General features: G+C 45.3%; 1 protein-coding gene across 1 annotated transcript in view; it reads left to right on the top strand.

Annotated features, from left to right (window-relative positions):
- Window positions 1-22,525, top strand: part of MCF2 (MCF.2 cell line derived transforming sequence) — a 94,201-nt gene that overhangs the window by 39,379 nt on the left and 32,297 nt on the right. Inside the window, exons 8-18 of the mRNA XM_084813668.1 lie at window positions 704-828; window positions 4,394-4,508; window positions 4,702-4,821; window positions 10,840-11,031; window positions 11,230-11,421; window positions 13,621-13,792; window positions 17,794-17,882; window positions 19,209-19,297; window positions 19,683-19,749; window positions 21,419-21,534; window positions 21,621-21,690. Coding sequence (XP_084669794.1) covers window positions 704-828; window positions 4,394-4,508; window positions 4,702-4,821; window positions 10,840-11,031; window positions 11,230-11,421; window positions 13,621-13,792; window positions 17,794-17,882; window positions 19,209-19,297; window positions 19,683-19,749; window positions 21,419-21,534; window positions 21,621-21,690 — 1,347 coding nt within the window. The remainder of the gene's footprint in view (window positions 1-703; window positions 829-4,393; window positions 4,509-4,701; window positions 4,822-10,839; window positions 11,032-11,229; window positions 11,422-13,620; window positions 13,793-17,793; window positions 17,883-19,208; window positions 19,298-19,682; window positions 19,750-21,418; window positions 21,535-21,620; window positions 21,691-22,525) is intronic.

The raw sequence follows: 22,525 nt of genomic DNA, 5'->3' as shown, positions 1-22,525 counted from the left end.
ATTGCCCCACAGACATCGGAGCCACCAGCCTCCACTGAGGCAGGGGTATAGAAGCTCAGGCACAGGGGCCTAAATTCGGTCAATCTGGGATCCGTGCCAGCCTTCTGGGGTTCCCCAGAAGGACACCCCCCTTCCCCTGGCCTCACCCCCCATCCCCCAACCACCAACCGTTTGGTGGTTTCCCAGCTTTTATTGATGTATGATTAATTACTTTTGTCTCCCGCATTTTTTCGTCTTGCAAGGAACCCAAGGCAGCTCACATGGTCGTCCTCCTCTCCATTTCATCCTCAGAACAACCCTTTGTGGTAGGTTAGACTGGGAGTCTGTGATTGGACCAAAGTCACCCAGTGAGTTTCACGGCCGAGTGGGGACTGGAACCCCGATCTCCTGAGTCCCAGTCCAGCACTCTTAACCACTAGACCACACTGGCTCTCGTACACCGTTTGTTCCCCATTCTAAAAAGCTGAAATGCTTCTCCTATTATTTATTAGACCCCTTTCCCTAAAAACGACTCAAAGTGTCTCACAGCAGGCGTCCAAAAACCTTTCAAAATTCAAGGTGGTCCGAATACCTTTCAGAATTAAACGTGTCATGCAGCCTTCCCCTAAACTGGTGCTCACACATCTGGAGGAAGGCTGGTGTAGTCATTGGGGATTCCAGGGTACTTATGCAATAATCAGCTGTGCTTTGATCTCTTTCACAGGAAGATATTACGGCCGTTACCAAAGAGGGAAACATGCTTTTGTGCAGTTTAGAAGAGCCAGACATGGACGAAGCCAGCAAAGAGCAACCGCAGGAGAGAGCTGGTGACTGGGAGACGGTCAACCGGTGAGCGTGTTGAGGGTCATGTTTTGTTTTTACACCTGGGTGACTTTCACACACTCTCTCTCTCCCTGTCGCTTCCATCCATCCATCCATTCTTTCATTTGTATTCATTCTGTCTTCTCTCTCTTACACACACCCATGCATGCATCCATTCACACAAAGAACACACAGCAGTACACAAGCAACTACCATATTTTCTGTTCATTCATCCACCATCCATTTCTCTCTTCCATGTATCCCCTCCGCTCTCTCCCTCCCTCCCTCCCTCTCTCTCTCTCTCTCTCTCACACACACACACACACAGAGTGTAGATATACATGAAGATGTCTCAAAACCAGCTGTCTCAAAACCAAACTGTCTCAAAACCAGCTCAGCCCTCTGGGGCTCCCAATCTGACCCTTCCCAGAAGGCTATACCCCCTTCATCTGTCCACACTCCTTTCCCCACAGCCACCAAACGTTTGGGGGGTTTCCTGCCCCCCCATTCTAAAAGGTTGACATGCCTCTCTTTGTTATTGGCAGGAAGGGCTTTAAGCGACACTATGCTGGTATTTGGGGAATTCTTGGTCCTGCCCTTTTGCCTTCAGCTCCACCCACCACTGGAATGTGGCCCCTGAAGGCTTCTCTGAAATGGAATTTGGCCCTTGGGCTGAAAGAAGCTCTGCACCCCTGTATTAGGGCTCCTTCTCCAGCTGTTTTCCATGACTTGCCAGCCCTACCTGCATACTTTGAAATGTGTAGAACTAGAAAAATGTTACTGAAAATGAATGTTGATTTGGGTGAGCTGATCTGGGAGCCTTTTAATTGAAGAGTGGGATAAAAATGCATCAAATAAATAAATAAATAAAGTCATAAACTCCAGGCCAAATACTCTGGAAGTTTGTGGGTTCCTGGTCGAGAGCTGATTGGCCACTGTGTGAACAGAATGCTGGACTAGATGGACCTTTGGTCTGATCCAGCAGGGCTGTTCTTATGTTCTAAGTTGGGTGATATCAAAAGCTGAACCGGATCATTTATTTATTATATTTATTATATTATCTTTCCCCTTTTAGCTCAGCAAAGCTATTAAATTTTTAATGGACCAGCAAGGAGAACTGCTCAATAACAAAAGTCCTCTGGGTGGATTGTTGTTGTTGTTGTTGTTCAGTCGTTCAGTCGTGTCCGACTCTTCGTGACCCCATGGACCATAGCACTCCAGGCCTTCCTGTCCTGCGCTCTCTCCCGGAGCGTGCTCAAGTTCATATTCATTGCATCCGTGATGCTATCTAGCCATCTCATCCTCTGCCGTCCCCTTCTCCTTTTGCCTTCAGTCTTTCCCAGCATCAGGGTCTTTTCCAAGGAGTTTTCTCTTCGCATTATGTGGCCAAAATATTGGAGCTTCAGCTTCATTATCTGTCCTTCCAATGAGCAGTCAGGGTTGATTTCCTTTAGGATGGACTGATTTGACCTCCTTGCTGTCCAGGGCACTCGTAAGAGTCTTCTCCAGCACCACAGTTCGAAAGCATCAATTCTTCGGCGCTCAGCCTTCCTTATAGTCCAGCTCTCACAGCCATACATTACTACTGGGAAAACCATAGCTTTGATTAGACGGACCTTTGTTGGCAAGGTGATGTCTCTGCTTCTTACTATGCTGTCTAGGTTGGCCATAGCTTTCCTCCCAAGGAGCAAGCGTCTTTTAATTTCATGGCTACAGTCACCGTCTGCGGTGATCTTGGAGCCCAAGAAAGTAAAATCTGTCACTGCTTCCATTTCTTCCCCTTCTATATGCCAGGAAGTGATGGGGCCAGATGCCATGATCTTCGTTTTTTTAATGTTGAGTTTCAAACCAGCTTTTGCACTCTCCGCTTTCACCCTCAACAAGAGGCTCTTGAGATCCTCTTCGCTTTCTGCCATTAGGGTGGTATCGTCTGCATATCGGAGGTTGTTGATAATTCTCCCGGCAATCTTAATTCCGATCTCTGATTCATCCAACCCGGCATTTCTCATGATGTACTCTGCATATAAGTTAAATAAGCAGGGTGACAATATGCAGCCTTGTCGTACTCCTTTCCCAATTTTGAACCAATTGGTTGTTCCATGTCTGGTTCTTACTGTTGCTTCTTGACCCTCGTACAGGTTTCTCAGGAGACAGGTAAGGTGGTCTGGTACTCCCATCACTTTAAGAATTTGCCACAGTTTGTTGTGATCCACACAATCAAAGGCTTTAGCGTAGTCAATGAAGCAGAAATAGACGTTTTTCTGGAATTCTCTTGCTTTCTCCATGATGCAGCGAATGTTGGCGATTTGATCTCTAGTTCCTCTGCCTCTTCGAAACCCAGCTAGTACTTCTGGTAGTTCTCGGTTCGCATACTGCTGAAGCCTAGCTTGTAGGATTTTGAGCATCACCTTGCTGGCATGTGAAAAGAGCGCAATTGTGCGGTAGGTTGAACACTCTTTGGCGTTGCCCTTCTTTGGGATTGGAATGTAAACTGACCTTTTCCAGTCTTGTGGCCACTGTTGAGTGTTCCAGATTTGTTGGCATATTGAATGCAGCACTTTAACAGCATCATCTTTTAGGATTTTAAATAGCTCGGCTGGAATACTGTCATCTCCGCTAGCTTTGTTGTTACTAATGCTTCCTAAGGCCCACTTGACTTCACTCTCTAGAATGTCCGGCTCAAGTTCAGTGACCGCACTATCATGGCTATCAGGGACATTCAAATCTTTCCTGTATAGTTCTTCTGTGTATTCTTGCCACCTCTTCTTAATCTCATCTGCTTCTGTTAGGTCCCTGCCTTCCTTGTCCTTTATCATGCCCGTCTTTGCACAAAACGTTCCCTTGAGATCTCCAATTTTCTTGAAGAGATCTCTAGTCTTTCCCATTCTGTTGTTTTCCTCGATTTCTTTGCATTGTTCATTTAAGAAGGTCTTCTTGTCTCTCCTTGCTATTCTCTGGAACTCTGCATTCAGTTGGGTATATCTTCCCCTTTCTCCCTTGCTTTTCGCTTCCCTTCTTTCGTGAGCTACTTGTAAAGCCTCATCAGACAGCCACTTGGCTTTCTTGCATTTCTTTTTCTTTGGGATGGATTTCGTTGCTGCCTCCTGAACAACGTTACGGACCTCCGTCCATAGTTCCTCAGGCACTCTGTCTATCAGGTCTAATCCCTGAAATCTATTCCTCACCTCCACTGTATATTCATCAGGGATATGATTTAGGTCATACCTGAACGGTTTAGTGGTTTTCCCGACGTTCTTCAATTTAAGCCGAAATTTTGCAAGAAGCAGCTCATGATCTGAGCCACAGTCAGCTCCAGGTCTTGTTTTTACTGACTGTATGGAGCTTCTCCATCTTTGGCTGCAAAGGACATAATCAATCCATATTATTATGATTATGTAATCCACCCATATTAATCTGGGTGGATTACATATGGCTAAAAGAATAAAACCCAATACTAAAAACAAACAATGCAAAAACAACAAATGGGATGTTCTGAATTTGCCCCATATCAGAGTTTTTGTGTTGTTGCAAAATGTGGTTGAGGGCATCTTTTAAAACAAATAACTAAACTCTCTCTTTCTCTTGTGAAAAGGTTGCTTGCACAGTTGCATGAAATGGAAGCAGCTTTTGACGGATTCTGGGAGAAACATCAGCTGAAAATGGAGCAATATTTGCAGCTGTGGAAATTTGAGCAGCACTTTCAAGAGGTAAAATGAGGCAGCTGTCACTTTGGCCTCTCTAAGTAACTCCCATCAGATAATTTCCAACAGTTAAAAACAACAACAACAACCCTGTTTTTGTAATATTTGGTCGACCCACACGGGAGCTTTAAGCTTGTTCTTTCAATGATGCTGTGTCCCATCCTGTTGTTTTAAAGAAAATATACCTTTCCCCTTTTAGCTCAGCAAAGCCATTGAATTTTTAATGGACCAGCAAGGAGAATTGTCCGATACTGGAGATAACATCTCTCAAGTAAAACAGAGGCTCTTGGACCTGGATAACTTGGACAAAATGTCACAGGTGAGCCTCTTTTTCAGCCTGTGGCAATGTGAAACAGCCATCCTCATCGAGCTGGAACAATCCAGAAGCTCAAACAGAATGATCTAGTTCACACAACATGACAAGCTTGAGTATGGGTTGTTGTTGAATCATGGGTTGTTGATGAATCATGGGTTGTTGGGTTGTGTGAACCCAGCTGCAGTAACAAACCATGGTTTGTTAACCATGAACAACCCACAGTTCATAACCCAACTACAAACCATGGGTTCTCATTGTGTGTTGTTTGTGGTTAACAAACCATGGTTTCCTAGTGTGGCTGGGTTCACACAATACAACAGCCCACAATTCAACAACAACCCACAGTTCAACAGCAACCCACACTCAACCCATAATCTGGCTTGTCATGTTGTGTGAACCCAGCCAAGGAGTTGCAAAGCTTGTTTCAACTCATGGCAAGGGCAGTGGTGCCATGGTAAATTTTGAAGGGCAGGCGCTCATCATGAGAGTCCCCATAGCCACACCTCTTCAGGAGAGTCCAAAAATTCTAGGCAGCTGCATTGATCCATATCAACAACCCACTTATAACAGTTTTCATCTCCACCAGGAGCTTCTATAAAGCTTAATTGCCCAGTCAGGAGGAAACTACCGGGGAAAAAAAATGTTTTGCATTACAACAGGGAACAATATATTTTTACTGGGAATATTCATTTCCCCGATAGTTACTGTGGGGATTGCAGCTGAACTCGAAGGGAATAGGGAAGCCTGAAGCGGGTGGCAGCTAATGAGAGTGTCCCTGTGAGTCCTGTCTCCACGACACTACGGGGCAAGGGAAGTATAAAAGATGAGATTGGTGGCAGGAACCAGGTAAGGGGAGGCGGGGGAGGAGCTTAGGGAGTACAGGTATAACCAATGGGATATATACGTTGGGGGATGGGGAAGCACAGGAATTATAGGAAGTTTAGAAGTGGGGTGTGATTTTGGGACATGGTGGTCTCCACACAGCCTCCTCCGATGTGACGTGTTCACATTGTCCTTCTGCTGTTTTTGAAGGACAAGGCTTGACACAAGATATATAGCCACAAATCTGACTCAAACACGGCAGTGTTCCCAGGGACACTCTGTTTCTCACCTCCAAAGTCACAACAGTTCAGTGAAAAAGACCTCAGAGTTTGTAGCTCAGCATGAAATGGCTGAATTACGAGTTTATTGACAAATTGGATTCTGGGCCCAGTTCAGATCAAGATCACAGCACTGAGGAAGGTGAGATTTCCCCAGTGAAGACTGCATCCCCCCATCCCATCTCGCAGGTAGCTGTATTTACAGGCTACCTTTGTTTGTTTGTTTGTTTGTTTGTTTATTTATTTATTAAATTTATTAATCGCCCATCTGGCTGGTCACCCAGCCACTCTAGGCGATGTACAACGTATAATAAAACAGTTTAAAACAATAAAATTCTACAATAAAAACATTTTCTAAAATACCCTAACCCACCCCAAATGCCTGCCTGAACAACCACGTTTTTAATGCACGGCAGAAGCTCATTAAAGAGGGGGCATGGCGGAGTTCCCTAGGGAGGGAGTTCCACAGAGTGGGGGCCACCACAGAAAAGGCTCTCTCCCTTGTCCCCACCAGTCTAGCTGTCCTGGCTGATGGGACAGAGAGAAGGCCATCTGAGGCTGATCTTGTTAAGCGGCCTATCTGGTGTTGCTGGAGGTGCTCCTTAAGATAGGCTGTGCTGGAACCATATAGAGTTTTAAAGGTCAAAACCAACACCTTAAATTTGGTCCGGAAAACAACTGGTAACCAGTGCAACTCCTTCAGCACTGGAGTGATGTGATCTTGCTGGTGGCTGCCTTTAATCAGGCGAGCCGCCGCATTCTGTACCAGCTGCAGCTTCCGAACTGTCTTCAAGGGTAACCCCATGTAGAGCGCATTACAGTAGCCTAAACGAGAGGAGACCAGGGCATGTACTACCGATGGGAGCAGATGGTCGGGAAGGAAGGGGCGCAGCCATCGTATCAGATGGAGTTGATACAGCGCTGTCCGGCTCACAGCTGACACCTGAGCCTCCATGGATAGCTGGGAGTCCAAAATGACCCCCAGGCTGCAGACCTGGTCTTTCAAGGATAGCCATACCCCATTGAACACCAGGTCGACATCCCCCAATCTCCTCTTGTCTCTCACCAAAAGTACCTCAGTCTTGTCAGGGTTCAGCTTCAGCTTATTCCTCCCCATCCAGCCACTCACCGTCTCCAGACATTTGGACAGGGATTCTATGGCCAACCTTGGTGAAGATTTGAATGAGAGGTAGAGCTGCGTGTCATCCGCATATTGATGACACTGCACCCCAAACCTCCTGATGATAGCCTCCAGCGGCTTCACATAGATGTTAAATAGCATCTGGGAGAGGATGGAACCCTGTGGCACCCCACAAGTGAGTGGCCATGGGTCCGAAACCTCCTCTCCCAGTGCTACCCTCTGGTACCTGCCGGAGAGGAAGAACCAGAACCACAGCAGTACAGTGTCTCCAATGTCCAACCCCTCCAGGCTGTCCAGGAGGATACTGTGGTCAACGGTATCAAAAGCTGCGGAGAGGTCAAGGAGAACAAGGAAGGAGCATTCACCCCTGTCTGGAGCCCTCCTCATATCATCCACCAAGGCGACCAAAGCCATTTCTGTCTCATGCCCAAGCCTGAAGCCTGACTGAAATGGGTCTAGATAATCGGTTTCTTCCAAGTGTGCCTTCAACTGCATTGCCACCACCCACTCAATCACCTTGCCCCAAAATGGCAGATTTGAGACTGGGTGAAAGTTGTTCAGAACTTGGGGATCCAAGGAGTGGTCATCACTGCCTCCTTGAGGGCTGATGGCATCACTCCCTCCTCAAGGGAGGCGTTCACCACCGCCCTGATCCCCTCACCCAGTCTCTCTCTGCAGCCCATAATGAGCCAAGATGGGCAAGGATCAAGTAAGCAGGTGGTCGGCCTTACAGATGAAAGCACCTTGTCCACTTCATCAGAAGGAAGAAGCTGGAACTGATCCCACAAAACTGGTTTGCCACAGGCCTCTTCTTGCCCACTAACTTGTATCCACAGCGTGCAGGGTAACACTCCTAATCCAATCAATTTTATCTGCAAAGTGCCTTGCCAAGGCCTCACAGGAGGCCTTAGAATGCTCCAGGGGTTCCGGAGCCACAGGACCGACCAGGCTCCAGACCACTTGGAACAGCCTCCTGGGACAGCACTCTGCAGACGCGATAAAGGCAGCATAATATTCCTTTTTTGCTGCCTTCACCACCATGTGATAGGCTGAAGATACAGCTCTAGCCCGTGTCTGATCGTCTTTGGAGCGAGACTTCCGCCACCGGCGCTCTAGCCGTCTCACCTCCTGTTTCAGAGCTCGTAACCGCGGATTGAACCATGGTGCAGTCCGAGCCCTGTTCAGGGGGAGAGGGCGTTTCGGAGCCACCTGATCTAATGCTCCAGTGATTGCGGCATTCCAGCCACCCACCAGGATCTCAACTGAGTGGCCTTTGGCGTGCTCCAGAGAATCCCCAAGCACGTTCAGGAATCCATTCGGATCCATAAGACCAGGGCGGACCATTTTAATGGGTCCTCCACCCCTGCGGAGGGGTTGTGGAACCGAGAAGTCCAACATCACCAGATAGTGATCTGACCATGACAAGGGGGTGGTGGATATACCCCCGACTTCCAGATCACTCCCCGCTTCTCCAGAAACAAACACAAGGTCTAGTGCATGACCGGCTACATGGGTGGGCCCAGTTAGAATATGGTGCAGCTCCCAGGAGGCCATGGTCTCCATGAAGTCCTGAGGTGCTCCTGTGAGGATGGCCTCCGAATGTACGTTGAAGTCCCCCAACGCCAATAAGTTAGGGGATTGTACACGCACTATTTGTCTTGGGTACTTGTATATTTTTTTCAGATGGGGCAAATAGGAGCATGGGTCTGTGGGGTGATCATCATCGGGAAAACAGTGTAAGTGAGACTACTACTACTACTACTACTACTACTATTATTTCTTAGACCCCTTTCTCAAAACAAAAAAGAATTATGGTGACTAACAACAAAATAAAAACATACAAAAGGGTAAAGCAATTTAAAACAGCTAGGGGACCCTCCAGGTATTTTGGCCTGCAACTCTCATCAGCCAGCACAGCCAATGATGATTAATGGTGGGAGTTGTAGGCCAAAACATCTGGAAAGTCACAAGTTGCCCACCCCTGTCATAAAGCAGCTAAAATATCGGTGACAACCATAAACAATTCAACAGATGCAATAAGAATCCCACCACATGCTGTCAAGCACCTGGGAATAGAGGAAAGTCTTAACCTGGTGCCGAAAAGATAACAACAAGGCCAAGTCCCCTTCCCAGCACTGTGATCCTGATCCAAATTAACCTTCCTTCTCTCTGTGGCTACTGTTATGTGCTCTCAATCTCTCTCTCTCTCTCTCTCTCTTTGTGTGTGTGTGTGTGTGTAGAGAGAGAGAAAGAGAGAGAGTTATTACATTTTTATTTGCCTTATTCCTTATCATATGCTCCCCAGATAATGCTGTTCTAAGGCAGCCTATAAATGTTGTAATTATAATTTTATTTATTTATTTATTTATTTATTTATTTCTATACCACCCAATGGCCGAAGCTTTCTGGGCGGTTCACAGAAATTAAAACCAAAAAGCACACAGTAAAACAATATAACATATAAAAACGTTAAAACCACAATATAACAACATAACCAGAATAAAACCAAAGTAAAACCTAGCAGCAACACAGAGGCTTAAAATACAGATGTAAAACAGCAAAGCTAAAAGTCTAGAATGCTAAAATGCCTGGGAGAAAAAAAAGGTCTTCACCTGGTGTCGGAAGGAATACAGTATAGGTGCTAGGCGAACCTCAGTAGGGAGCTCATTCCACAGCCGGGGTGCCACAGCAGAAAAGGCCCTCCTCCTAGTAGCCACCTGCATTTTATAAGTCAATAAATAAATGAAATGCAAGGTGATTCAACCGTGGATTTTTTGCTGTCATGTCTGTTTGCATCCTTTATCATTTTATGCCTCTGATGTCCGGACTGTAGCTCATGACAACTGAACACACTATACCTGTGTTATGTTAAGGTGCCACAGCACTCTTTGTATTTGTCTTTTTTGTCGGGTTTGTGGGTGTTACAACAGAGTATCACTGAGCAACCCTTTTGTCATACATTGCCCTCAGCCCTGGGGGCCAAATCCAGTCCTCCTGGGGTCCCAATCCAGGAATCCCTTCTGGGATTCCCAGGGGGCCACACCCTTTTACCCTGACCACCAGTCATTTGGTGGTTTCCTGAATTTTGCACAGTTTTTTTTCCTCCATTCTAAAAGGTTGCACTGCCACTTCTAAGCTAAAATATGCTGGTGTTTTTGGCCTCACCCTTTGGCCTTTGACCCCGTCCGCCACTGGAATGCGGCTGTGATGTCACAAGTATATAACTTATGCATCTGGGTTTATGTATGTGTATTAATGTTATGACTCTGTGTTTTCTGGTAAGTTGATCTAGAGTGAGAGTAGTATGAGTGACAGGAGGTATGATACACTTGCATATGTGAGATGATTGGCTGAGTGAGTGGGGTGGGGTGAAATGGTGTGATATATAACCAGGGAGCTGTGCTTGCATAGTTTAGACAGGGAACAGATAGGGAAGAATTTGGATAGGGTTTGTGAAGAGATAGATAGGGAGGAGATAGATAGTGACTAGGGGTTTGAGTGAATGGGATTGAAGTGGTAATTAAGTGTGTGTGGGGGGGCAGGAAGAGGATATTTGCTTTTAAAATTTATTGCTGTTGGATCTGAGGTAAGGTCCTGGTGGCAGCATTCTTGTGTGTAGTGGAAGGTGTTGCTTGCTGTGGGACAGGCCTTATCGAAAAGGTATTCTCACTGGCAAATACGCAGGAACACCACAGCAGCACTGAGAGAATCTCTGAAATTGAATTTGGCCCTTGTATTAACTTTCTTCTCCCCCCGCCCCTTTTGGCTTTCCTATAAAAGGATGTGACAGGAAAGGCCCAAGTAGTGATCCTTCACGGGCACCAGCTAGCGGCTAACCACCATTACGCCCTCAACTTGATCTGCCAGCAGTGTAACGAGCTGCGGCACCATTCAGACGTCTTGCTGGAGGAGATCAAAAGGAAGCACAACCGGCTCCAGAAAACCTTGGACCTCCTCACCACCCTGCAGCAGGTAAGATCCAAAAATGGACCTCTGGACCCCCAAGTAGATGCATGAGCCTTCACCTAGACCTCCCACATCCTCCAGGCCTGACATCGGTAACAGACTGTGTGGAGCCCTATTGCTGCCTGCAGACGGCCAGCTGGCTGTTGTCTTGGGGTAGATGACTCAGCTCATGGATTTCTTTCCACCTGCGTTGTTTTACATCAGGCCCTGGAGTGCTGCGACGAAGGCGCGTATCTTCTAGCCAACCAGCCGATGGATAAATGCCAGTCCCGGGAAGGTGCCCAGAAAGCTCTCCAAGACATAGAGGCGTTCCTCGAGAGCTCTTCATTGCATTTAAAAGCCGATCCTCAAGCCCTGTACTCTGACTTTGAGCTCATTTTAACGCCTGAACTCAAGGTAGGCCCATGGAAGAGCAACCAAACTTAGGATGGCTATGATAGTAAGAACAACAGAGAGCCTTCTGGCACCGTAAAGACGTGCAAGTTTATTCTGGCATAAGCTTTCATGGACACTGTCCACTTCATCAGATGCACCCCTGCTGTATATCATGGCTACATCAATAGCTACTAGTCCTGATAGCTATGTGCTACCTCCAGTACCAGGGGCAGTGAGCCTATGTACACCATTTGCTGGGGAACATGGGTGGTAGGGTGCTGTTGCTGTCATGTCCTGCTCGTGGGTTCCTGGTTGACAGCTGGTTGGCCATTGTGTGAACAGAATGCTGGACTAGATGGACCCTTGGTCTGATCCAGCAGGGCTCTTATGTTCTTAATAAATTCGTTAAGTTTTTAACATGCCACAAGACTCTTTGCTGTTTTTGCTGTGCTAGCACAGCTACTCCTCTGGAAATTGTTATGATGGTAATAGCTCCAGAGAGATGTCTGTTAGCATTGGACCCAGCAGTCTGAAGATTATGGGGATTAACTCAACCTCGTTAGCCTAGATGGGAGGTCATGAATTTGGTTTGTTTCCACCTAAATGGATCAGATTCCAGATTTTTGGACCCTCGAAGGAAATTCATGAACACACACATGGTGATCTGGTAGAAAGAAGAACACTCCACTTGACATGATAGTAACACAGTGGTTCAAAGAATTTAAGCCGGCCTAGGATTCGCTTGAAGGGTGAAGACAGCCAGAACATGTTTAGGGTTCATTTGGAAACACCCTTACCTCATTTGATATGCACATACCTTTTGTTGCCCCATGGTGAGCTCTGAAAAGCTTGCTTTGTAAATTTTCAGTGTAGTTCGAACGAAGGAAAAGCCAGGTGTGGAAGCCACCTATTGATTGGTACTGGTGGTGTCGCCAACACAACCTTCTACCTTCAATAATGACAACGTTATCCACAAACAAACATACGTGCGCCACCTAAAATAAATAAAAGATAAAGGTAGACAGCCTGGCTGCTGATGTATAGCATAGAGCAAGACAGCCAGCTGATCCAGCAATGAACTTGAGCAAATATAGTTCTGTAGTTTACACTGCAAACCTCTTGTGAAGCTTTCAGACAGCTTCAGGGAATAACCCCTATCCTTCTCTTGCCTATTGGTGTAAAGAGACTTATCTTGCCAGTGTCACGTATCTCCCTGCAGTTCCTTCATTTGCCCAGAGGTAGGTGGTGCTGCGTGAGTGTGACTGGTCTTAAGATCTGACATTGGTCTTGGCTTGAAGTCAACTTGAGGGGTGTGGTCAACCATCAACTGCAATCAGTCCTGAAACAGTTGTTCCGGTTGACCAAAGATTGATTGTGTTTTAGGAGGGACTCATCCTCCCAAAGCCACAGCAGGGAATGGGATTGGGGATAGATTGCGCAAGCAACAGGTGGCAAGACTGGAGTTTGTCATGTATTTTCAATGGGTATTTTAGAGATGTTGGTCAGGACTTCCACCTCTATGCCACCAACTATCTCCGCCTGAAGGAAAGAACTGCAGGGAGCTGAGAAACATAGAAAACTGCCTTCTACTGAGTCACGTCATTAGTCTATCTAGCTCAGTATTGTCTACTCTTCATTGACTGGTAGTTCAGTGGCAGAGTGCCTAATTTTTCCATGCACAAGGCCCCAGGTTCGGTTCCTGGCCCCTCCAGATAGGGCTGGGAAAGACCCCATCTGAAACCCTAGACAGCCACTGCCAGTTAGTGTGGACAATAATGAGCCTGATGGACCCATGCTTTCACTCCGTATAAGGTAGCTTCCTATATAGAGCTAGTTGGGCCCATGGTTTGACTCATTCTGTGGCAGCTTCCTCTGTTTGAGGTTTCAGACAGGAGTGTTTCCCAAGCCTATTGGGAGATGCCAAGGATTGAACCTGTGATCTTCTGCATGCAAAGCAGGGCTTTGTTGCTGTGCTACAGCTCTTCCCTCCACACGAGCAAGGAAGTCTCTCATGTTCCTCGACCTTCTATGAAAGTTTCCGGGTCAGGATTGCTCACTGGTCTAAGCCACTAGGACACCTGCGCTTGTTAAATTGGGACTGCCTTTGCCTCATGCTGTGTTCAGCTTCTCAGGAGCTGGGCCTGAGAAAGCCCCAATAAAGTCTCCAATAGCCAACCATGATGGCTTTTGCTTACGGGAGTATTCTTTTGGGATCCGCAGGCCCGGATACAGATGATCCAGATCAAGCTCGAGAATGTGCGCAGCATGTTCGAGAACAGACAAGCGTGCTTCAGAAAGCTAGCAGACAAGCAAGTGCGCCCCGTGCAGCTCGTAGCCCCACGGCCTGAAAACCCGCCCCGGTCAAAATCTCCGTTGTTTTCCCCAAAACATGGTAACATGCTTTTATGTTCTGTCATCCAGAAATGTTTGTGAGTGATCCCTGGGTGAAATAGGAATGAGAATGAGCTTTTGAGTGAGAGATGGATGTGTGGGGGGCACAACACCTGTGATGGAGGGCACATATTGTCCAGCACTCATGACATCACCAAGGCATTTTCTCCTCTCCACTCCCCAGAGCTGTTTATGAGTACCCTGCAACCACTTCTGAAATGGCCAGTGTCGATTATTATTTAGGTCTCTTGTGGTCCCCTTACCACAGTATGGAGGTTATCCCCTTTGCAACCTGTGTTGTTCATTTGCATTGCATCTTCAGTATGTGGCAAAAGTCAGCCATATTCAGACAATCGTATCTCAGCTTAGAAAGCCAAGATATGAACGACTCTTTGGCCTGCCCACACAGTTCCTTTGCTCCTCCCTTCGCAATGCAGGCAAGCAAACCAGGAAGCTCTAATCAACCATAGTTCCCCATTTGTTTCAAACTGTATTTACTAGTTTCAGAACAAGCCAGGATATTAACCCACAGTTTGAAGTTGGTTTAATATCCTGGCTTGTTCCAAAGCCAGTAAGCATCATTTCCCAGTTCAGCGAAATGGTTGCTAATCAACGTTGGTTGATTTAGAGCAGGGGTGGGGAACCTCTTTTGGCCTAAGGGCCAAACTATGATTGGTAGTTGGGGGAAAGGGGGTAGGGCCAGAAGAAGGGGGCATGGCCATCTAGGCAACCCCAGAGGGCCAGATTGGGACCACAGAAGGGCTGGGTTTGACCCCTGAGCCTGTAGTTCTGAACTCTGATTTAGAGGCATCCTGGCTTGTTTGCTTGTGCTGCAAAGGGGCTGTACGTGCAGGTGAAAGACTTGTAGGAATTGTAGTCCAACACATCTGGAGATCACTAGGTTGGCGCATTATTTCTTGCTGTATCTGCGAATGGCTGGCCAAAAATGCTAGGAATTGAACCCGGGTTCACAATGGTGACAAAGGTGGTGCCGAGCCTGAAGACCACCTCCTATGAGGAAAGGTTGAAGGAGCTGGGTGTGTTCAGCCTGGAGACGAGACAGTGAAGAGGCCATATGGCGATATGGTAGCCATCTTCAGATATTTGAAGGGTTGCTGGATGATGGAGCAAATTGGTTTCCTGGTGCTCCAGAGGGGAGGATCCAAACTAATGGGTTCAAATTAGAAGAAGAAAGGATTTAGACTGAGCATTAGGAAGAACTTCTTGACGGTACGAGCTTTTCAACAGTGGAACAGACAGCCTCAAAAAGTGGTGAGCTCTCTTTTCTTAGAGGTTTTTAAGCAAAGGCTGAACGGCCACCTCTCAGGGATGCTGCAGTAGTGGATTTCCTGCACTGATAGGGGGTTGGACTAGATGATCTTTGAGGTCTCTTCTAACTCTATGCTGCTAGGATGTTCTGCATGCAAAGGGTGTGTTTTTGCTGGTCCGCTGATCTGACCCCGTAATTCTGCTCTCTCTAGCAATGTGTTGTTCTCCCCCCCCCCTTCCGTCTCTGGGAGCTTGTTTCTTTCTAATGATGTTGTCCGACCTAAATGAGTCCTGTGGGAATAGTAATGTGTAACCATTTTATTTTTGCAACAGCACAGTTTGAAGATGAGGCACCTTCTCTTCATATCTGTTTGCATTCCTCTGCATCCGTTTTTCTCCCTACATCCTTTGCCCATTACTTCATCAAAGGTGCTTCTTCTATATACCTGATATTCAACACTAATCTTTTAACAAGCAAAAAAATGTCAATGAAATTTAGATACCGTTCCTTTGCGCCACAGTGACGTCTTCTGTCTAAAAGGCTCTCTCTGTTGCCTTTTCTTGACTGGCCTGTTCTTTGATTTTGGAGATACTATACATATTAATGGCTGGGGTGGGGTGGAGGTGATATATTTAACATTTACAGTGTTTAACCCCCGCCCCTGTCCGCCTCCATCCTATCATGCATTTTTTTATGTAGACATGATGTCACTATTATTATTTATTTATCTACTATTACATTTATATCTTGCCTTTGTTCCTCATGTAAGGAACGCAAGGTGGCTTAAATGGCCCTCCTCCTCTTCATTTTACTCTCACAACAGCCCTGTGAGGTAGGTTAGGCTGAGTGTCAGTGACTGGCCCCAGAGTCACCCAGTGAGCTTCATGGCTGTGCGGGGACTAGAATCTGAACTTCCCAAGTACCAGTCCAACACTCTAACCACTACAGTACACTGGTTCTGTTACACAGCCATCATGGGCTACTCTGGGAAGCTTCTCTGATGGGTGCTGGTTTGGGCCTTTAAAACCCTCTTCCAGTGTTCCCCAGCCTTCCAGATGTGTAGGACTACAATTCCCATCACCAGCAGCCACCTTGGTCATTGGCCAGGGTGGCTGGGGATGTGAAGGCCCAGGAAACCCCCAGAAAAATGGGGAACCCCCCCAAAATAAGGGAAATATCCTGTTTCCTCACCCCAGGGAGTTCTGGGAAATGGGGGGGTCCACATTTTTTCATTATTTAACCATTTTTCCCAGGGCCTTCACATCTCTAGCAGATCTGGAAGGCACTGGGTTAGGGAAGGTGGCTTTATACAGTCTAATTCCCAAGTATCCCCCAAATCACCTTTTCCCATTTCAGGAGCCTCTCATCCCTGGGCCTTAAGTTCCTTTATTTAGGGAGATAAAGTTGTCATTTGCCAGGAGCAGGGCCTTTTGTGTGGTAGCTCTGGAGTTATGGAATGCTACATTCTTACGCATTTTTCCATGGTCTACTTTTGAAAGCAGGTGATAACATTTTTATTTTGTCAGCTGTTTGCAGATAAGTGGAGATTATAGGTAGGTAGGTAGGTAGATAGATAGAGGTTTGTGTCATTTTAAATGTTTGTTTATTTTTCCTAATTTGTATAGATTGTTTTTTTTGGGGGGGTTGCATTTTTATCTGCATTTTTAAATGGCTATAAATGGTCTTGTCAATTGTTGACATCAGTTGCTATAGAGGGCTCTCCTCTGAATCACCCTGTTTGCCAACATTAAACAGTGACAGAAGGGGAGCCTTCTCAGTGAAACACACCTATGAAATGCTCACATCTTGTGCCACTTTTGATGTCTTTTTCATGTCAAATTAAGACATTTTTTTGCTCAGGTCTCTAAGCATCTCATTTAGCTGGTTTTAACTGTCATTTATTTAATGGATTTGTATCAGATCTAGCTTCTCTGATTTCTTTTCGCATTTCTTTTGAATTAATTCTACTTGTTATTTATTTATTTATTTATTTATTCATTCATTTATGTTTCTATTTGTTTTGTATTTACTATTATTAATTTGGCTGGTTGTTTGCGGTCCTTGGAGTTTTTAAACTCAAGGCTGGCAAAAAACAATCTCAGATAAATAACATTTTAAGGGCACAATCATATGCGTGTTTAGACAGGAAGAAGTCCTATAACTCCCAGCATTCTCCAGCTATGCATACGATTGTGGCCTAAATCAATAAATGCTTCCCCGATAGCAGGATGGCGTGGTTGATGAAGACTTTGCCAAAACGGTGTTGTACAGTGAGTTTCATTTCCCAGTAGCCATGATCAAGTCTGGAAATCGCGCTTACCTCACCAAGTGAGACATTTCCTGGTGGGTCGTATTATTGTTCTATATCATTCTGATCTGTTAAAATATCTCAGGTTTTGTTCATTTCAGTTACAGCTTAGCTTGGCGGAATAATGCTTTTTGTTTCCTAAACAATATTCATTTTTATCCAGATCTTTTATTACAATTAATAGATTTCCCCTTTTAACAGTTGTTTCTGTCTTTGAATGTTTCGTCTATTAAAAAATACATTGACTTTGATGTCAGTATTAACAAGCTGAAGACAGCTACCTTTTAAAATGGGTAGTTTAATGTGGCTAATATATATATATATATATATATATATATATATATATATATATATATATATATTTAATTGGTGGTACTCCTACAGAATATAATCTGGCCCTTTTTTTGTTTTGTTTATGTCCAAGGTGTAGATTTTAATTCCAGTTTGAAATTTTCATTTGATATCTCGCTGCCTGGGAAGAAAATGTCAAGGAAGTCTCAAAGTTCCCGTAAGGTAGGTCAATAATTATTAGAGTTGTTAAATACAAGTAGGGCCTCCAATGAAAAATTGCAGTGTAGAGTGCTGCTGTTCAGAGCTCCATCCATCCATCCATCCATCCATCCATCCATCTGCTCCCTTTTCCAGAATGCTCCATTACATCCCCCCTCCCCCAAACAGACCCTGAGCACTGTGCGGCCACTGAGCATGCTCACTCCTCATTGTGCTGTTTTAGGTATTTAGAGCTTTTTCTGAAGTTTTATTTAGAGCTTTTTCTAAAGTTTCTAAAGTCTACTTCTGCAAGTCTGGGGGTTCCCCCAAGCCAACCAATACCTCCCTGTTATACATGGGCAGCGCCATTTTGGATGGTGCCATTTTGAAACCGGGAGAATGGGTTTGCTATTAGTATATAGGACTGGCTTCAAATCCCTCCTGAAACTTTACCTTTCCACATAGCCTTTGGAACAAGGATAGCCCACCCGGCGCCCTCCAGATGTTGTTGTATAACAATTCCCATAATCCCCAACCATCGGCCATACTGGATGTGGCTGATGGGAGCTGTAGTCCAAAACGTCCAGAAGGCTCAAGGTGGCTACCCCTGCTTTGGAAAAAAATTCTTTGTCCCCGTGTCCCACTGCATCCAACCCTAAGAACACATTTGCAATAAATGCAGAGCTCAGTTTGGATGTAATGCTAAACTATGGCTTAGTGCTACGCGAACAAACCTGGGTGAGCCTTTGGTTCACAAGCTTTGCCTTCATCTCTCTTCTTGTGCAGTTGCAAGGAAAAGATTGGACAAATCCACGTCTTAGTTTAAACAAACTGCAGTTTGTTGTTATGTCTGAACTGGGAACTGCAGTTCAGTTCAACTGTGGTTTATTGAAACAAGCCAGGAACAGAAACCATGGTTGTTGTTTTTATCTTGGCTTGTTTTGATAAACCATAGTTTGAACTAACCACAATTTGGCCTTGATGGTGTTTAGTTTAAATCAGGAACCTGGTGCTTCTAATCTCCCTCTTGTGCCTGCATCAGAATAGGGGAGGGGATAGGGAATGTGCAAGTGCGTAGGACTAAACAGTATCTTAGTGTTGCATCAAAACTGGGCCATATTCTTCCCCCTTTTACTCCTGTCTCCATTTTGCATCCCTTTCTCTATAGTCTCCCCTAAGTTGGATTTAGATTGTAAGCCCATTAGGGTAGGGCTATATCTTCTTGTGCATTTGTAAAGTGCCATGCACATTGTGGCCACTGTACAAATAATAATAATAATAATAATAATAATAATAATAATAATAATAGAACTCAAGTTGACATTCTAACACGCACCATTTTCTCTCCAGATTGAAGTAATGCACGATTATCAAGAGAAAAGGAATTCCTTGCAGTACTTCATTTCAGAAAGTGAAGACAGTTTCGACATATTGAAAAGGTATGTTTATTTTTCAGGTGCCTTCTCTTTGTCAGATTGTTTATTTTGGAAAGAAAAGTCTGATCTGCATTCTGAAAACAAACAAACACAGCATCTATTTGGGAAATGTCTCTGTTCCTTTCACTTAAGGCATTTGAAAAATGTTACCTGACTGTGCAGTAATGATTGGGCCTCAACTTAACCAAAATTCACTCCTGTTCATTGAAAAAAATTAATCAAGTGTTGCTATCACACTGTCAAACGTATCTTCCTAAGCATGAGGATTAGCACCTTATTTACAAAGCTGGATTTTGCTGCCAGTAGTGCATAGTGCTGCTGTTACATAACAGCATAGCTACATAACCTCAGCCTTGATCGGTTCTCCTTCTTTCCTTCTTTCATTTAGCCATGTGATAAATGAGCTGATAGAAACTGAGCGGGTGTATGTGGAGGAGCTGTTCACCGTTCTGATGGTGAGTGTGCCTTCATTTCTTATTCCATTTCCCCTTAGATATATTCAGGATGCCCATTTTACTTCTGTGCCCTTCTTATCTTCCTGTATTATCCAGATTTGCCATGCTGCAGACTAACTACATGTTAACTGATGCGTGGAACTCACCACTGTAGCATTTCTACTTTTGAAAAAACACCTTTGCAACAGATGTAGACAAACCTATTCAGGAGAAAGCTATTGGTGACCATTAGGCATGATGGCTAAATGGATCCCTCATGTTCAGAGTAGAGATGTACAGATTTTGTGAAATCCATTCTGTCTGTGTTTTGCGGATTGTGAGGAGCCTTTTGTTCTGTCATCTAGTCACACACTCTCAGCCCAACCTACCTCACAGGGTTGTTGTTGTGAGGATAAAATGGAGAGGAGGAGGATAATGTAAGCTGCCTTGGGTTCCTTGCAAGAGGAAAAAAGGTGGGATATAAATGCAATAAATAAATAAACAAATAAACAAACCAACCAACCAACCAACCAACCAATCTTCTCATTGGCAGTATCAGATTTTTTTCCAGTTTCCCAAATTTGGGCACATTTGCATGTTCCCAAATTTGCACTTACATAAATGTGCAGTCCCTCACAAAATGTGCAAATCCCCCCTCCCAAATGTGCAAATCCCCCCCCTCCATGTGCATTTGTATGCTTTAGCCTATGTGAGAAATGCACATTTTAGGCTGGTGGTTTTTTAAATTTTGTTTACATATTTTTCTATAACTAAATTTGCATAAAATTCTGGAAAGCTGGGGAGGGGAACAGTCCTTAGAATCCGTGTGACTCGGAAAAGTTGGTCCACTGCAAAATCTGTGGGTCGGATTCGTAGAAATCCTGACTCATTTGATTTCATTGCAGATTTCCCCGACATCCCTCATTCAGAGGCAGTATGCCACTGAATACCGACTCCTGGAGGAAATGGCTGAGTGACCAAGAAGACCTCTGTGTAGGCTACTGTAGGGCATATGGCTAGCTGCTCTGGGTAACAAAAAGCTAGACTAGAGTATCTTGTAGAAGGTCCCCGCAGAAGTCTTCCAACTGGCCTGCCAGCTTCCCTGCCTTAGCTCCAGTCACTGATCACTATATATCACTAATTGGAGATAAGGCAGTTTCAGTTCTCTCTTGGCCACACTGCATTAAGATTTTTCAAAAACCTGCATTGGTGACAGTGGAGGCTTTGTAAAAACCTAATTGATTGTTTACGCTGATTTTAAACCGTTTAAGTTGATTTTATCTGTATGCTGCCTTGAGACCTTAATGATACAGGGCAGGATACACATGTTTTAAATAAATAAATAAATAAATAAATAAATAAATAAATGTGTGTGAGATTTAAGGGGCAAGAGTGGCTGTTCTAGAGGAAAGGGCAAACCCTTCCCTCCCCAACACTGCACCCCACCTTGAAAAATAACCTCTTCCCCACTGTAAGCAGGCTTCTTAAAAAAAGGGTTGCTGTGTCAGTTGGGCTCGTGCATTTGCTATACACAAAACTGGTGGATCTCTGGGAAACATGCATTTGGAATGCAAACGAAAAGCTGACATGCACATCAATGACAGTCCAGGGGGTGCTGCTGAACATGGCCTCCCAACGGGGCGCAAGCTATGTGCACATAACATTAACTTTGGTGGTGCTGTTGGCACAGGGCTACCGAGCGGAGATGGACAATCCCACGATGGCCTTTCTCTTGCCCCCGCTGTTGCGAAACCACAAGGACATTCTCTTTGGGAACATGCCCGAGATTTATGACTTCCACAACAAGTAAGGTGCCATCCAAATCTGAATGGTTAGTCTTTGTCCACCGACCCTGCACCTGAAAGAGAGTTCACGGCCTCCTTCTCTTGCAGAATTTTCCTCCACCATCTGGAGAGCTGCCTTGAAGCACCGGAGAGAGTCGGATGCTGTTTCTTGGAAAGGGTTAGTAGGCGCATTCTTCGAGCTGTGCAGTGCTGGCTCCAGAATTGGGGGGGAGGATGTCTCGGGCACAGCACTCTTGGTGGCTCCCCCTAACTTAGAAGAGGTGGGACAAGCAGACTGAAAATTCCTCTTTAAGAGTCTGTACAAAGTGGAAATAATAGCACTGTTAGGGTAGTGGCCTCTGCTAGTTTCAGGGCCCTGGTTAATGCCCAACTTTGCCACCCTCTGGAGCCGGCCATTGAGCTGTGATCACAGTCTCTTTTGCTCCAGACTCTCTGGGTTTAGCAAATGAAATGGAAACTGAAAGGACTAGTTGGAGCACCTTTATTTCTCCAGTTGTGTAATTCAGATTTCCCTGCAGCCGATGCATAAATAGGATCCTTTATTTATGTGTGAGTGTTAGTTGTGCATGATGGGGGGTGGGGGGATGGAGATTGTGTTGGGGTAGAAAGACCCAGACAGAATGGCTCCTAACGCTGCTTCCCTGGAAGATGTGCATGATGTTCCAGAAATGGGTGGGGTTAGGATGCCAGGGATGAGCAATGACTCCAAACCACCAAGACTGCTATATAAATGGCATGGGAGAGATAGACAGGAGAGAGGCAGAGAAGAATGAGAGCTGGAAGTCCCTAATTGTGGAGATGGAGGAGGACCGTGGCACGCTTTGTTTTGTCCTGGGGGCTGGTGGAAGTTACAGTGCTGTGAGATGGATTTATTGAGCTGGGGAGAACATTTGGTAAAAGCTTGGACCTCTGTGATGAGCTAGCCCTCCCAAGATACAAGCTGGAAGATGCATGGCATTCTCAAGGACTGCAGAGATGATACGTTGGCTCTG

The sequence above is a fragment of the Heloderma suspectum genome, chromosome 9 (genome assembly GCF_057233095.1).
Source record: "Heloderma suspectum isolate Gila_16-S chromosome 9, 16-S_ref, whole genome shotgun sequence".
Lineage (NCBI taxonomy): Eukaryota > Metazoa > Chordata > Lepidosauria > Squamata > Helodermatidae > Heloderma > Heloderma suspectum.
Note: the sequence above shows the minus strand (reverse complement) of the source record. Positions and strands in the feature narration are given on the sequence as shown.